The 15,123-nt window shown below is 38.2% G+C and overlaps 1 protein-coding gene across 5 annotated transcripts in view; it reads right to left on the bottom strand.

Annotated features, from left to right (window-relative positions):
• Nucleotides 1-15,123, bottom strand: part of KIAA0586 (KIAA0586 ortholog) — a 168,758-nt gene that overhangs the window by 147,273 nt on the left and 6,362 nt on the right. For all 5 annotated transcript variants that reach the window (XM_037832616.1, XM_037832619.1, XM_037832617.1 and 2 more), the window contains exons 3-4: nt 13,266-13,335; nt 12,618-12,687 (exon numbers count right to left, since the gene is read on the bottom strand). In XM_037832616.1, the coding sequence (XP_037688544.1) occupies nt 12,618-12,687; nt 13,266-13,335 (140 nt within the window). The remainder of the gene's footprint in view (nt 1-12,617; nt 12,688-13,265; nt 13,336-15,123) is intronic.

Here is a 15,123-nt window from a genome sequence, read left to right on the forward strand (position 1 = left end):
TAACCTGGAATGGTAGCGGGGAGACAAACGTGACAGTACACTCAACTTCCACCGACACAAATTGGGAGGAATGCCTGAGATCACAGCATAAAATCTGTAAGTACAACTGCAGACCCGCACTGAGAGCTGAGAACCTAGAGCCGGGAGCCCCTCCCTCACGGAAGCCACGCCGTGCACTTTCTCAGCCCAGCTCCAAGTGAGGTTTTAATAATAACTGCTCAATACAGACAGCGAATCCTCAACAAGCAGACAGAGGCTTTTGGTGACAACTGACCTTGGGAGAATCAGGGGAAATATTCTGTCTCTTGCTCTCTCTCTGTGGAGAAAACCTCAGCTGCTCTCAGCCCACAAGGCGTTGCAGTAAAGACAGCCTCACACATTCTGTATTCTGAAACGAGCTGAGAGCCCCACGGCACAGCCAAGCGGCCCAGGGCTTCCCTAGAGGGACGGCGCACACTGATGACGTAGCATGGCATCCCCCTTGGCTGAGGGAAGATCGCAGCTGGGAGGGGGGATCCGCTCGGAGAACCCAGGGGCGTTACGCCAAGTCCGGTGGTTTAGGGGACACGGAGAGAGAGCTGCCCTTCCTCCCTGGCCACCCATGCGCGCGCCCCACATTCAGAGCGGGCAACTCCAGCGGTGCGCCCAGGCTGAGCTCTCCAACTGAACACACAAGAATCATTTCCCCTACTACGCGAGAACTGATTGGAGGGATATAGGTGGCTCACAGACGCCATCTGCTGGTTACTAAGATAAAGTGTACATCACCAAACTGTCTCTGAAAAATTGATATCCCTTTTTTTTTGATACAACCTGAAAGAACCCTATCAAGCAAAACAAATGGCAAGAGGCCAAAAACAACAGAAAATCTTAATGCATATGATAAAACCAGATGATATGGAGAATCCAGCTCCAAACACACAAATCAAGATTTCGGAAGAAACATCATACCTCGCAAATTTAATTAAAGAACTACAATCAAAGAACAAAAACATGGCAAAGGATTTAAAGGACATCAAGAGGACCATGGCTCAGGATATAAGCGCCATAAAAAAGACACTAGAAGAGCATAAAGAAGACATTGCAAGAGTAAATAAAAAAATAGAAGATCTTATGGAAATTAAAGAAACTGTTGGCCAAATTAAAAAGACTCTGGATATTCACAAGACTAAAGGAAGCTGAACAACATCTCAGTGTCCTAGAAATCCACAGAACAGAAAACGAAAGAACAAAAGAAAGAATGGGGAAAAAAACTGAAAAAATCGCAATGGATCTCAGGGATACAATAGATAAAATAAAACGTCCAAACTTAAGACTCATTGGTGTCCCAGCAGGGGAAGAGAAGGGTAAAGGTCTAGAAAGAGTATTCAAAGAAATTGTTGGGGAAAATTTCCCCAACCTTCTACACAATATAAACACACAAAGCATAAATGCCCAGCGAACTGCAAATAGAATAAATCCAAATAAACCCACCCCAAGACATATTCTGATCAGACTCAAATACTGAAGAGAAGGAGCAAGTTCTGAAAGCAGCAAGAGAAACGCAATTCACCACATACAAAGGAAACAATATAAGACTAAGTAGTGACTAATCAGTGGCACTATGGAGAAGGCAGTGGCATGACATAATTAAAATTCTGAGAGAGAAAAATTTCCAGCCAAGAATACTTTATCCAGCAAAACTCTCCTTCAAATTTGAGGGAGGGATGAGTGGATAAATAAAATGTGGTATATACACACGATGGAATACTACGTGGCAGTAAGAAGGAACGATCTGGTGAAACATATGACAACATGGATGAACCTTGAAGACATAATGCTGAGCGAAATAAGCCAGGCACAAAAAGAGAAATATTATATGCTATCACTAATGTGAACTTTGAAAAATGTAAAACAAATGGTTTATAATGTAGAATGTAGGGGAACTAGCAGTAGAGAGCAATTAAGGAAGGGGGAACAATAATCCAAGAAGAACAGATAAGCTATTTAACGTTCTGGGGATGCCCAGAAATGACTATGGTCTGTTAATTTCTGATGGATGTAGTAGGAACAAGTTCACTGAAATGTTGCTATATTATGTAACTTTCTTGGGGTAAAGTAGGAACATGTTGGAAGTTAAGCAGTTATCTTAGGTTAGTTGTCTTTTTCTTACTCCCTTGTTATGGTCTCTTTGAAATGTTCTTTTATTGTATGTTTGTTTTCTTTTTAACTTTTTTTTTCATACAGTTGATTTAAAAAAGAAGGGAAAGTTAAAAAAAAAAAAAAAGAAAGAAAAAAGACAAACAAGGGAAAAAAAAAAAAAAAGATGTAGTGCCCCCTTGAGGAGCCTGTGGAGAATGCAGGTGTATTCGCCTACCCCACCTCCAGGTTGCTAACATGACCACAGACATAGGGGACTGGTGGTTTGATGGGTTGAGCCCTCTACCATAAGTTTTACCCTTGGGAAGATGGTTGCTGCAAAGGAGAGGCTAGGCCTCCCTGTATTTGTGCCTAAGAGTCTCCTCCTGAATGCCTCTTTGTTGCTCAGATGTGGCCCTCTCTCTCTGGCTAAGCCAACCTGAAAGGTGAAATCACTGCCCTCCCCCCTACGTGGGATCAGACACCCAGGGAAGTGAATCTCCCTGGCAACGTGGAATATGACTCCCGGGGAGGAATGTAGACCCGGCATCGTGGGATGGAGAACATCTTCTTGACCAAAAGGGGGATGTGAAAGGAAATGAAATAAGCTTCAGTGGCAGAGAGATTCCAAAACGAGCCGAGAGATCACTCTGGTGGGCACTCTTACGCACACTTTAGACAACCTTTTTTAGGTTCTAAAGAATTGGGGTAGCTGGTGGTGGATACCTGAAACTATTAAACTACAACCCAGAACCCATGAATCTCGAAGACAGTTGTATAAAAATGTAGCTTATGAGGGGTGACAATGGGATTGGGAATGCCATAAGGACCAAACTCCACTTTGTCTAGTTTATGGATGGATGTGTAGAAAAGTAGGGGAAGGAAACAAACAGACAAAGGTACCCAGTGTTCTTTTTTACTTCAATTGCTCTTTTTCACTCTAATTATTATTCTTGTTATTTTTGTGTGTGTGCTAATGAAGGTGTCAGGGATTGATTTAGGTGATGAATGTACAACTATGTAATGGTACTGTAAAGAATCGAAAGTACAATTTGTTTTGTATGACTGCGTGGTATGTGAATATATCTCAATAAAATGATGATAAAAAAAAAAAATTTGAGGGAGAGCTTAAATTTTTCACAGACAAACAAACGCTGAGAGACTTTGCCAATAAAAGACCTGCCCTACTTCAGATTCTAAAGGAAGCCCTACCAACAGAGAGACAAAGAAAGGAGAAAGAGAGAGAGAGAATTTTAACAGACATATATAGTACCTTACATCCCAAATCACCAGGACACTCATTTTTCTCTAGGGATCACAGATCTTTCTCCAGAAGGGACCATAAGCTGGGACATAAAACAAGCCTCAAGAAATTAAAAAAAAAAAGAAAAAAATGAATATACTCAAAGAACATTCTCTAAACACAATGGAATATAAATAGAAGTCAATAATTTTTGAACTATAACTCCACTATTTACTTCCTATATGATAAAAAACTACACAAACTCTAAGGACAAATCAGTGGTTTTGAACTCAATGTAAAATATGTAATTTTAGACAACTATATAAAGGTGGGGGAATGAAGGAGTATAGGAACATAATTTATGTGCCCTATTGAAGTGAAGGTGGTATCAAAGAAAAACAAGATTGACAGGGATTTAAGAGGTTAATTTTAAGCCCCACAGTAAACACAAAGAAATTATCAGAGAATATAACCATAGAGATGAAATTAGAGTTTGGGTTAAGAGAAATGGGGGAAGGGGCAATGGGAAGTTAAGAAAGGAGTGTAGGGTTGCTGTTTGAGGTGAAGGGAAATTTCTAGCAATGGATGGTGGGAAAGAGCATAACATCATTCTAAATGTGATTAATCCCACTAATGGAAGGATAGGGAGGGGGTGGAATGGGAAGATTTAGGCTGTATATATGTTTCCACAATTGAAAAAAGGGAAAAAAAAAAAAAAGACAGTCTAACTAGACGACAGTTGAATGCTAAGGATGAACTTGGATGGGACTGGAGGGTGGAGGACAGGTGGCTCGAAGGGACACAGTTGAGACATAAGGAAAAGGAAATATAGAATGTAAGCATTGTATTATTGTTGAATCTCTTATACTTCTTAGCTGTGCTTAATGGAATTACATAAAACAATGTTCTTGTTCATGGGAAGTACATACATGAATTATAGTGTATGTTCAAGGATGTGTGCAGCTAACTCTCATATGTTCAGAAGACAGAGAAATATACGATGGATGATAGACAGGGAGGAAGGGAGGGAAAGAAATAGTGATGTGACAGCATGTTAAAGTTGGCGGATTGAGCTATCGGGGGAGGGAGGTCAGGGTATGATGGAATTCTGTGTATGGGGCTAGTATTGTTTTTGCAACTATTCATGTAACTTTGAATTTATTTCAAAATAAAATAAAATAAAATAAAATATATATATATATATTTAGTAAGCTACGTCAAATGATTTTAAGAAATACCTACAAGAGATATTCTGCTAATGGAGAGTTTTCTAGAATTTTTTAAAAATTAAATTACCTGTTTTTTCTAATCATAATCAAATCAAACAGAGTCATTTGGTTAATGAATCACTTTAAGTCTCATGTTATAGTATCTAAAACACTAAAGAAATAAGATAATTCCTTGAATGCTGGTATATGATTTCCAAAAATAAGGCTTTGATATATGAAAAAGACGTGGGCACAAAGACACATAAGCAAGAAGTACAAATTTAAAACATACAGAAAAAAGCTCTAAGAATTCAAGAACCAAGTTTTACTTCCAAAGGCAAACAACCCGAGAGGATTGTTAAAACTGCTGAAAGGAATTTTCTGAATTTATAGTTCATTTAGATTTAATTAATAAAGCTGCCCAGTTTGTTAAAATGGGCACAAAGCAATCTAGATTTAAAAAGAATCCAACAAAGAGATACATAATTGCAATAAGGCATTTAACCATATACTAAAGAAAAAGGCTGGCCAATTTTGCTCTACTTACGCCTAAAAGAAAATAATAAAAGAACCACTGACAAAACTGACAAGTTCCTAGGTAAGTCTAAAACTTGGCAGGAATCTGATCCTTCTCCAGCTGTTGGATTTCCCTTTCCCCTTGAGTTTTAAAGAAGGCACAGAGCTCTTAAACGTACTCCTCTCTGCTATTTCCCCATTTCTATCAAGAGCATTTTTTTAGTCTTAAAATTTTGAAGTCATCTTTGACTTCTCATCTGCTTACCTTATTATACGCAACTGAGTCATCAAGTTTTGTCAATTATCTCATCACAATTGCAAGAACAGTGTCATGGAATTATAGACTTTCAGGAGGAAACTTACAGGTCATCTATTCCAATTTCCAGACTTTACAGATGAAGAAAGTGAGATCCACAGAGGTAATGGGATTTACTTGATCACAGTCACAGAACTAAAGTGGCAGATTCAGGGGCTGATTCCTAGAGACCTTTCTACTACACCATAGCTTTCTGTCTCAAATTAGCATTCTCCCTTCTTATGTCTCTCTCTCTAGTACAAGACTTATCACCTCTTGCCAACTATTTCCTTATTCTAGTTTTACTGGCTAGGAGACTGGCTAAAACCATCCCACACACACTTCACCATTCAAAAGTCTAAAACTGCTCTTTTAGACAATTGAATTAGCTTAAATTCTTCTGCCTAAATTCTTTTATCCTCCATATTTTGGCCCTGCCCTTCCTTCCTCCATACAACTCCTATTACTTCACAAAACAACCTCTCTCAGGAGTCAAAAACTGCTCTCCTTACTAACTACATCTGCCACACCACACTCATGGCTGAATCCACTTTTTCTCATTCTGTTCTCTCAACCTTCTTCCACACCTTACTATATCCTTCACCTTCTTTAAGATCCAACTCAACTTCACCTCTTTCAATAAGTCTGTCTTTATAGCACTTCCTTTTTATTTATCCCTTCATTAAGTCTTTTTGCATTTACTGCTTATGCCACAAAATAGAGGCTTTATAATCAGCCATCCCACGGTTTAAATGTCTAGGCAGAAAAACCTAGTAATACATTGTATGCAATGCTTTTTCTTATCACAGTTCTAGTCACTCATACTATGTACATATTCTCTTCCGCCACTAAGCTATAAGCCACCCAGGGGAAAATACTTTTTCTTCACACCAAACAGCAAATCACAAAGGACCAGGTACCCGGTAGTTTCTCAATATATATTTAACCAATTGAGCGACGTACTAAGAAAATACAATTCAGATATTCCCTAATTTTTAGTATTCCTGACAGAAGTCTGAAAGTAACTTATCCTTTAAGATCTCTCACTTTATGTTAATAGGCTAATTGACCAAAAAAAAAGAGGCTACACACCAACTTCTTTACAAGCTTTAAAATTTTATTTTCCAATATTTTCCAATAATTTAAATAAATACTCAATGTAGAAAATGTAATGGGTTCATAAGTATACAGAAGTAAAAAACTGCATATAACCCTTCCCATTAAGAAACACTCTATTAGTTCCTTTCTTAGAACTTTTTATTCTTAAATCCACTGATTCTGGCATCTATCCCCAATACTCTACTGAAACTGCTCTCAATCAAGGCCACTAATAATTCTTGTTGCTCAATCCACCAGACACTTTTCAGTACCAGTTTTTCATAACCTCTGAACAGAATTTGGAATGCTCATCCCCCTACATTCCCATACTCCCCTACATTTCTAACCAAACTTTGAGTCTCATTTAAAAGCTTCCTTGCTTTCTCTACATTATCCCTTAAATGTTTGGTTTTCTCAGCATCCTGGTCTTTGTCATCTTTCTTTTCACCCTCACTAAGTCACCTCAACCATTCCCAAAGCTTATACTACTATCTACATACTTCCACCACATACACTACATACATAATACCATTCTACATACTTCTACACCTATATTTCTAGCTTAGATCCCATTTGTGAGCTTGATGTTTATACTCAATTTCCTCCTGAACAATTCTATGTGTATGTCTAACAGGTACCTCAAACCTGCCCATACCCAAATTGAAATTCTCTACCAAGAATTCCCTTTCTCAATGAATGATACCACTAACCATGAAGTTGTACAAGCTAAAAGTCTGGGATTTGACCTTAGCTCCCTCCTTACTCTCACATTTAATTAATCATCAATTCCTATCAACTTCACCTCCAAATCATTTCCCAAATCTGTCTACCCCTCTCTAATCCAGCATGATTCCCATCCCCATCCTGCCACTCCCCAACATACTCAGGACCAAATCTAATACCTCTCTCAGAGACCACTGAAAGATGCGTAGCCAACTGGTTTCCTGGACTACAGTGCAGTCCTCTTCCAATTCATTTTTTCATGTTCCTGTAAGACTGAGCCTTTTAGAAAAATATGTATTATTCTTCCATTAAAACTTTTAAATGATGGCACTTCTTTTAGGTTAAAAACAAATTCTTTTACAGAGTTGATAACCTTGCTTACCTCTCTAGCCACATGTAACTACCTTCTCCCCTTGTTCTAGATACTCTCGCCATACTCTTAGTTCCTCAAAGGTCTTATCCTCGTATGTTACCTTATTTTCCTCTCCTTTAAGCATTTTGCACATGCTTTTTCCTCTGCTTTGACATTCTTCCCCCTCTTCTTCCATGACTAACAACTAATCACCCTTCAGGTCTCAGCTTGAACATCGCTTCCTCCAGGAAGCTTTCCATGAAACCAGGCCCCTATCCTCACACACACACATAAAGAAAAAAAAGAAAACTAACTTGGGGGCCTTGTGTACCCACTGACACTGTTACTTCCTTACTTATTACAACTTACTGTCTTACTATCTGTTAGGGTTAAGCAATATGAGAGCTAAAGTCACATCTATTTTGTTACCAGGTACATTTGCCTGGTATGATAGTTACTAAGTTTTCTAAATAATTTACATAGTTGAATACACAAGCATTTCTCATACCATTAAACTCTTGGTAAACATTTCTAATGGTACATAATAATCCAACACAGTGCTTCTCAAATTTTTACATGAGAAATACCTAAAGGACTTGTTAAAACACAATTTGCTGAGTATCAACTCCAGGGTTTCCGATTCAGTAGTTCTGAGGCAGAGTCTAAGAATCCCCATAGCTAATAAGTTCCCAGGTAATGCTAGTGGTCATGGGACCACACTTACAGAACTACCGATCTATCATATTGCTGGGCCATTATTGATTTAACCATATCCCAGTGGTAGAAATTTGTTTCTAATTTTTCCATATCTAAACAAGTCTTTGATGAATAGCACTATGTATAAATTATTGACTGAATTTCTATTTCCTTATTTACAACATAATTACTGGGTTAACAGATATTGACAATTTTAAGGTTCTTAAGACTGATTGTTAAGCAGTAAGACAAACAGAATATCTTGACTCACTTAGGACTTTCTTCTATTATATTGATGTGGGTATTTTCCTAATTCTTTAATCCCTCTGAAACTCATGACATACTACTTAGTTCAACAGAGAATGGCATCCATATAGGCAATGACTGATTTAATTAAGCTACTGGTGAAACTATAAAGGGACAATGGAGAGAAAATAGTGTAAGAGAACTAAATCCTATCATAGTAGCCTAGATACAATCTAAATTTAATAAATCCAAACTAGTGGTGTACTGAAACTCAGAGCTAGAGCTCAGCAGATATGTCAGTACTAGCGCGTACAGTAACTGTTAAAAAACCTGAAGAAGAGTCCAGACTTCAATCAAAGATATGAATGAAACAGATCAGGTTAGGACTAGGGCAAAACAGGTCAAAGGGTAAAGGACAATACTGTGTTTTAAAACTTCAACTTCCGCGTAAGACCAAGGGAAGATATGTTTATTTGGTGCAAGATCTATATTTTCTAAACAACTTAACTTATACAGTTTGTTTAAGCACCATGATTACACAGAACTTTGAATAGATCCACTAGTAAAACTAGTGGTGTAAACATTTTATTTTGATATATGAAAGTACTTCTCAGAAGAAAAGAGCTGAAATAGTTAAAAAGAGTCAATATTTGTTTTTATATCCTCTAAATATAGCCTTTCTGGTGAACAGGCCTGTTGGTTAAGGAACAGTAGGGCACAAGAAGGTGGTTTTTCATTACAAGTTTTTCCCACTATTTGATTTTTTTTAAACAATGTATATTTATTACTTTTATTAAAACATTTAACAACTAAAAAATAAATGAGTATCCAGCCAAAAATTAAACAAAAATGGCCCTATTTGGTCCATTTAACACATATGCTTTGCATTCTACTTCATTTGATATTAGTATTGCCACTATTTATTTGATTTTCCCTCAAAATATCTTCATCATATTTTTATTTTTAACCTGTTTCATTTTAAGGTATATCTTGAGACGTAACTGGACTATCTTTTAACCCATTACGAGAGTCACTTTTATAGTTCCGATTCCATTGTTAATCTCCACATTGTAATCACCTTCTCATAGATACATCCTAGTTTTGTTTTTTTTTTTTTATTCTGTTTAGTCATCCTTAAATGGAGAGAGGTCTACTACAACAGACACAAGGGGTAATGTCCATAGTTACCTTTCACTGTCCACTTGCTTATCAACAACTTCTCCCCATTTGGAGAGTTCTGACTTGAAAGCAAATTGATGAAGTCCTTATTGCAGTCACAAGCAGCCAGTTCACCACAGGGGTGAGCTGGGTGGAAGTGGCAATTGCTTTCTGTCGAACTGAGTCAGATGTAGTGTGCAATTTTTAGTTCAAGTGTCAAATATAAGAGACTATACCACTCCTCATGTCCTTACTTCTGCTCTTTCTTATTTTATTTACAAATCCCTGGATATAACTTTACCATCCGAATGACTCTCCTAACTACCATATAACATACTGGGCATTGTAGGCTGAAAATGTAAAAAAGAAAAAAACCTAATGGGGCCAAGGAACCAGTCGTGCAACTCTGGCTGCCTCAGAAGATCACATCTTTGGGGTTTAAGGATAGTATATGCATTTTGTTAGTCTAGTGTTTCCTAGAATGTAGGATGCATACCACAGATAATTGTAGGTGGAAAAAGAATAAACTTTTTATTTTAATAGTTGTATATGTATTTTAATCATATTATAAAAAACACTGATTTTCCATATATAGAGGTAACATAAAATTTCCTTTTTGAATAAAATAACAGTTCAAAAGTAAATAAAAATTTTCCTACCTTCTAAGGGACTTTTCATGCTGCTTTGGTTCAGAAGCAGAACACATTTAGCCTAAGAAAATGTATCTCATTCCTCCACATTGATGATAACAGACAATAAAAATTCTCTCCTTCTACTTCATTTATTCTTCTCTCATGTTCATCATGGTATATTTCAGAGTGCTATTGTATTTAAGATAAAGTTGTGAGATGCACTTTGATGGAGCAGCCATGGTCTCCTTTTACTGTCCAACCAGGTACTAAGCTTGCCCCCTTCTCAGATCTTGACAAGGAAAGTCTAAATATCCTTTGACAGGATAAACTAAGATGGCTGCTAGGTGAGACAGGGCAAAAAAACACCTCTGTGAAAAATACTAGATAAAAGCCAGAAGGTGACCCAGAACACCAGTTCCCAGCAACGCACCACCGGACAACGTCTGCTAAATCCACAGGGACCGTGCACTTGGTGAAACTGGGAGTCTGCATTCTGAAACGAGTGAGTAAGCTGGCTGATAGTCTGGCAGCCGCAATGCGCTGTGGGGAAACTGTGCATTGGCGCTTGGAGACAGATTAGTTTCTTTAAAAAAAAAACAACCCAGGAGTGGCTGCAGTTAAGCCAGTGAGAAAAGTGCAGTGAAGCACAGCAGGAGCGGACTGTGCCAACGTCTCGGTGTCTGCCATGGAGGATAGCCCGCTGCTGATTGTCTCAGGGCCAGGGGGACAGAGGGGAGCCAAAAGGAGAAAGAAACCGCACGCCTTGCAGCCATCTCACCGGCAGGCGGGGGACGCTCCTGCCCGGGCCCGAACCACAGCCCAGAACCATGCCAAGAAACCCAGTGTGACGGGGAGTTTTTCCCGCAGCACCACGCACATGCCACAATATTGGCCATGGACAGTGGCCTTTGGTGCACCCGCAGCTGGTTGTCCCAGAGCTGGGAAGGCGGACTTGTGCAAGGAGGGGGAGATTAACATGCCCCATTCAGCCATCTTTGCAGCGGGCTGGGAGTGCCACTGCAAGGCCCGGCGGCCCAGGACTTCCCTGGTGGGCTGGCGTGCACTTGTGACATGGCGCAGCCTTCCCTCGGCAGAGATCCTGGAAGAGCATGGCTGAGGCGGGTACCCACTTGGAAATCCCAGGGACCCTATGCAAATGCCAGGGACTTATGGGTCAGCGGCAGAGACAATCTATGGCAAGACTGAAATGAAGGCTTAGACTCTTGCAACAGCCTTAAACTCTGGGAACACCTGGGAGGTTTGATTATTAACGCTCCCCTGCCTCCCTAACCCCCCAGACACACGCCTCACATTCAGAGCGGTCAGCACCAACACCACACCCAAACTTAGTCCACCAATTGAACCCCACAAGAATCAGATCCCCACACACCACAAAGACAAAGTTGGGGAGAACTGACTTGAGGGGAATAGGAGACTCGCGGATGCCATCTGCTGGTTAGTTAGAGAAAGCGTAGGCCACCAAGCTGCAGATCTGACAAATTAGAGATCGGTACTTTTTATATCCGGAAAGAACCCTATCAAGTAAAGCAAATGCCAAGAGGCAAAAAACAACAGAAAATCTTAAAGCATATGATAAAACCAGATGATATGGAGAACCCAATCCCAAACACCTAAATCAAAAGATCAGAAGAGACACAGTACTTGGCGCAATTAATCAAAGAATTAAGGACAAACAACGAGAGCATGGCACAGGATGTAAAGGACATGAAGAAGAGCATGGCACAGGATATAAAGGACATAAAGAAGACCTTAGAAGAGCATAAAGAATAAATTCCAAGAGTAAACAAAAAAATAGAAGATCTTATGGAAATAAAAGAAACTGTTGGCCAAATTAAATGTCCTTTGACAATAAATGACAAGCATTATGTATTATGAACTCCTTAACTACTGCTAGGCAGTAGAGACAAGCAGTTAAGAGAGCAGCCTCTACAGGCATATAGCCTGGGTTAGAATTGGCCCAGAGACTATTTGTAAAATCATCATGGGGAAATCAGTCTCTCTGTGCCTCAGTTTCCTCATCCATAAAATGGAGAGTCTGTAAAACAGAGATGTTAATCTATCTATTTCATAGGGTTTAGTGAAGATCATGTGATTTAATGCACATAAAGTCCTTACAACAGTACCTCTTCTGTAATAAGGTTGACGGCTATTGAGTACTTTATACGTGCCCAGCACCATGTGAGATACTTTGCACTTATCATACATAGAGAAAAGAAATCTTTTCATACGTCTAAGGTACAAATGAAGCCAATTTTAGAGAACCACATAGGAAAACAAGAAAGGTCCATCTATTTCCTCAAATGAAACTTACTTTTGCTTTAAAACAGTTCTTAGAGCATCTTTCTGCCCCATGGTGTACTGAGAAATAAGGATGTCATTTGCTGCAAAATCAAGACATGAAAATGTTTATCAGATTCCGCAAATTTATTAAATGGTAATAAGCTATTCAAAGAGAAACCTTTTTAACTAAAAGGATGTTTAGGAATTCAGCAATATGATTTCCCAATACAAAAAAAGGGCAAGGAACAAATTAGGTAAATAATTAATAATGTAATACTTATAAGTCTAGAAAAAAATTGTATTGAAAAGACCTGGGGCCAAACTGGAAACACTTGCTCAAAATCTAAAGAGAAAATTGCTTAGAATAAAATAAAACCAATTGCTTTAAATAATTTATCAGTAGTTAAGAAAAGTTGAGAAAGCAAATTTTTAATCTATTATTTGACCAAAGGCCATTCAAAACTTAAATTCAAAATTTATAAACAAATACATAATACCAAACCTATGAAATAGATCTGTAATAATAAAATTAGCTTTACTATCACAAACATTTTCCTGAATTCTAAAAAGTCTGTAAATAGTTTAACTTGGAAGAAAAACTAATTTAAAAAATGAAAGAAATAAGAAAACACTATAAGGCTGTTTATCGACTGTCTAAAAATCAATTATATCCTTTTACCTTCTTGTCTGTTGCTCTCTTCTGTTTTATCCAGAGGCAACCCTTGTGCTGCAACATCTTTACAAAAATCCTTTGGGGTATAAAAGAAATAAATGAAAAGCTAAATAAGAATGTGATTTATTGTTTATCAAGTACCATTTACTAGCTACATGACTACTGTCTCAAGGAGAACAGGACTGTGTACTTTACATACTTCATTCCCAGCAACAACACAGTACTTAGATACCCTGAAACTACTCAAGGAATTTGTTGAATGAGAGTGATATGATGTCAAATAAGTGAATGCATGAGTGAGTGAACAAGCAAGCAACAGTGGCACTGAAAATCAGGCTCAAATTCCAGATCTGCCACTTCTAGCAGAGCAAATCATTTAGCATCTGTTTACTTAGTTAAATGTGAAAATCTGATTCACCGAGAAGGCTGGCATAGTTAAGGGTGGCCACTACATGGTACCAACATCACAAATTAATCATAGCATTCTTTGTCACTGAGCTCATATGTGGCCTCAGAGGCCTTCTCGAAAAGTAGCACTTATCAGCAGATAGCTTTCTGCCCACATTTGCAACCCCAGACCTCATTGCTAAGATTCTATTAGTGCTAAAACACTAAGACTTTTTTTTTTGATTTTAATTTTTATTGAGATTGTCACATATCATACAATTATCCAAAGATGCAAAGTGTACAATCAATTGCCCCCGGTACCCTCATACAGCTGTGCATCCATCACCACAATTAATTTTTGTTCAATTTTCTTGTCATTACTCCTGACAAGAAATAAAGACAAAGAAGTGAAAAGAAAAAAAAGGAAAAAAAAAAAGGAAACTCAAATCCTCCCATATCCCTAACCACCCCCCCTCCATTGATGACTCATAGTATTGGTTTAGTACATTTGTTACTGTTTATGGAAGAATATTGAAATACTACTTACGGTAGTATATAGTTTGCAATAGACATATATTTTTTCCCTATATGTCACTCTATTATTAACTTCTAGTTGTACTGTCATACATTTGTTCTGGTTCATGGAAGAGATTTCTAGTATTTGTACAGTTAATCACAGACACTGCCCACCATAGAATTCAGTTTTATACATTCCCATCTTTTGACCTCCAACTTTCCTTCTGGTGATATATATAACTCTGAGCTTCCCCTTTCCATGTCATTCACGCAACATTCAGCACTGTTGGTCTCACAATGTGCTACGTCACCTCTGTTCATTTCCAAATGTTTAAGTTCAACCTAGTTGAACATTCTGCTCATACTAAGCAACCGCTTCCCATTCTTTAGCCTTGTTCTGTATCTTGGTAACTTATATTTCATATCTATGAGTTTACATATTACAATTAGTTCCTATCAGTGAGACCCTGCAATATTTTTCTTATGTGTCTGGCTTATTTCACTCAGTATATTGCCCTCAAGGTTTTGTCATCAACCCTTATTCTTTTTTAAGATGGTTTTGTTCACATGGCATACATTCCATCCTAAGTAAACAATCAGTGGTTCCAAGTATGGTCACATATTTATGTGTTCACCACCCTCACCACTATATATATAAGGGCATCTACATTTCTTCCACAAAGCAGGAGGAAGAGTTAAAGAAGGCAGAGAGGAAAAAGAAAAAGAAAAAAGGAAGAGGAAAACAAAATGACAGCTAGGAAGCAGCAAAAGGAAAGATAACCTTAAATCAAAATAGAATAAAGAGTCAGACAACACCACCAATGTCAAGTGTCTCACACCCCTCCCCTATCCCCCCATCTGCATTTACATTGCCTTTGTTACATTAAAGCATAACACAATGATTCTATTAATTATAGTCTCTAGTTTATGTTGACTGCATCCTTCCCCCAATGCCTCCCCA

Source organism: Choloepus didactylus, chromosome 4, assembly GCF_015220235.1.
Source record: "Choloepus didactylus isolate mChoDid1 chromosome 4, mChoDid1.pri, whole genome shotgun sequence".
In the NCBI taxonomy this organism is placed as follows: domain Eukaryota; kingdom Metazoa; phylum Chordata; class Mammalia; order Pilosa; family Megalonychidae; genus Choloepus; species Choloepus didactylus.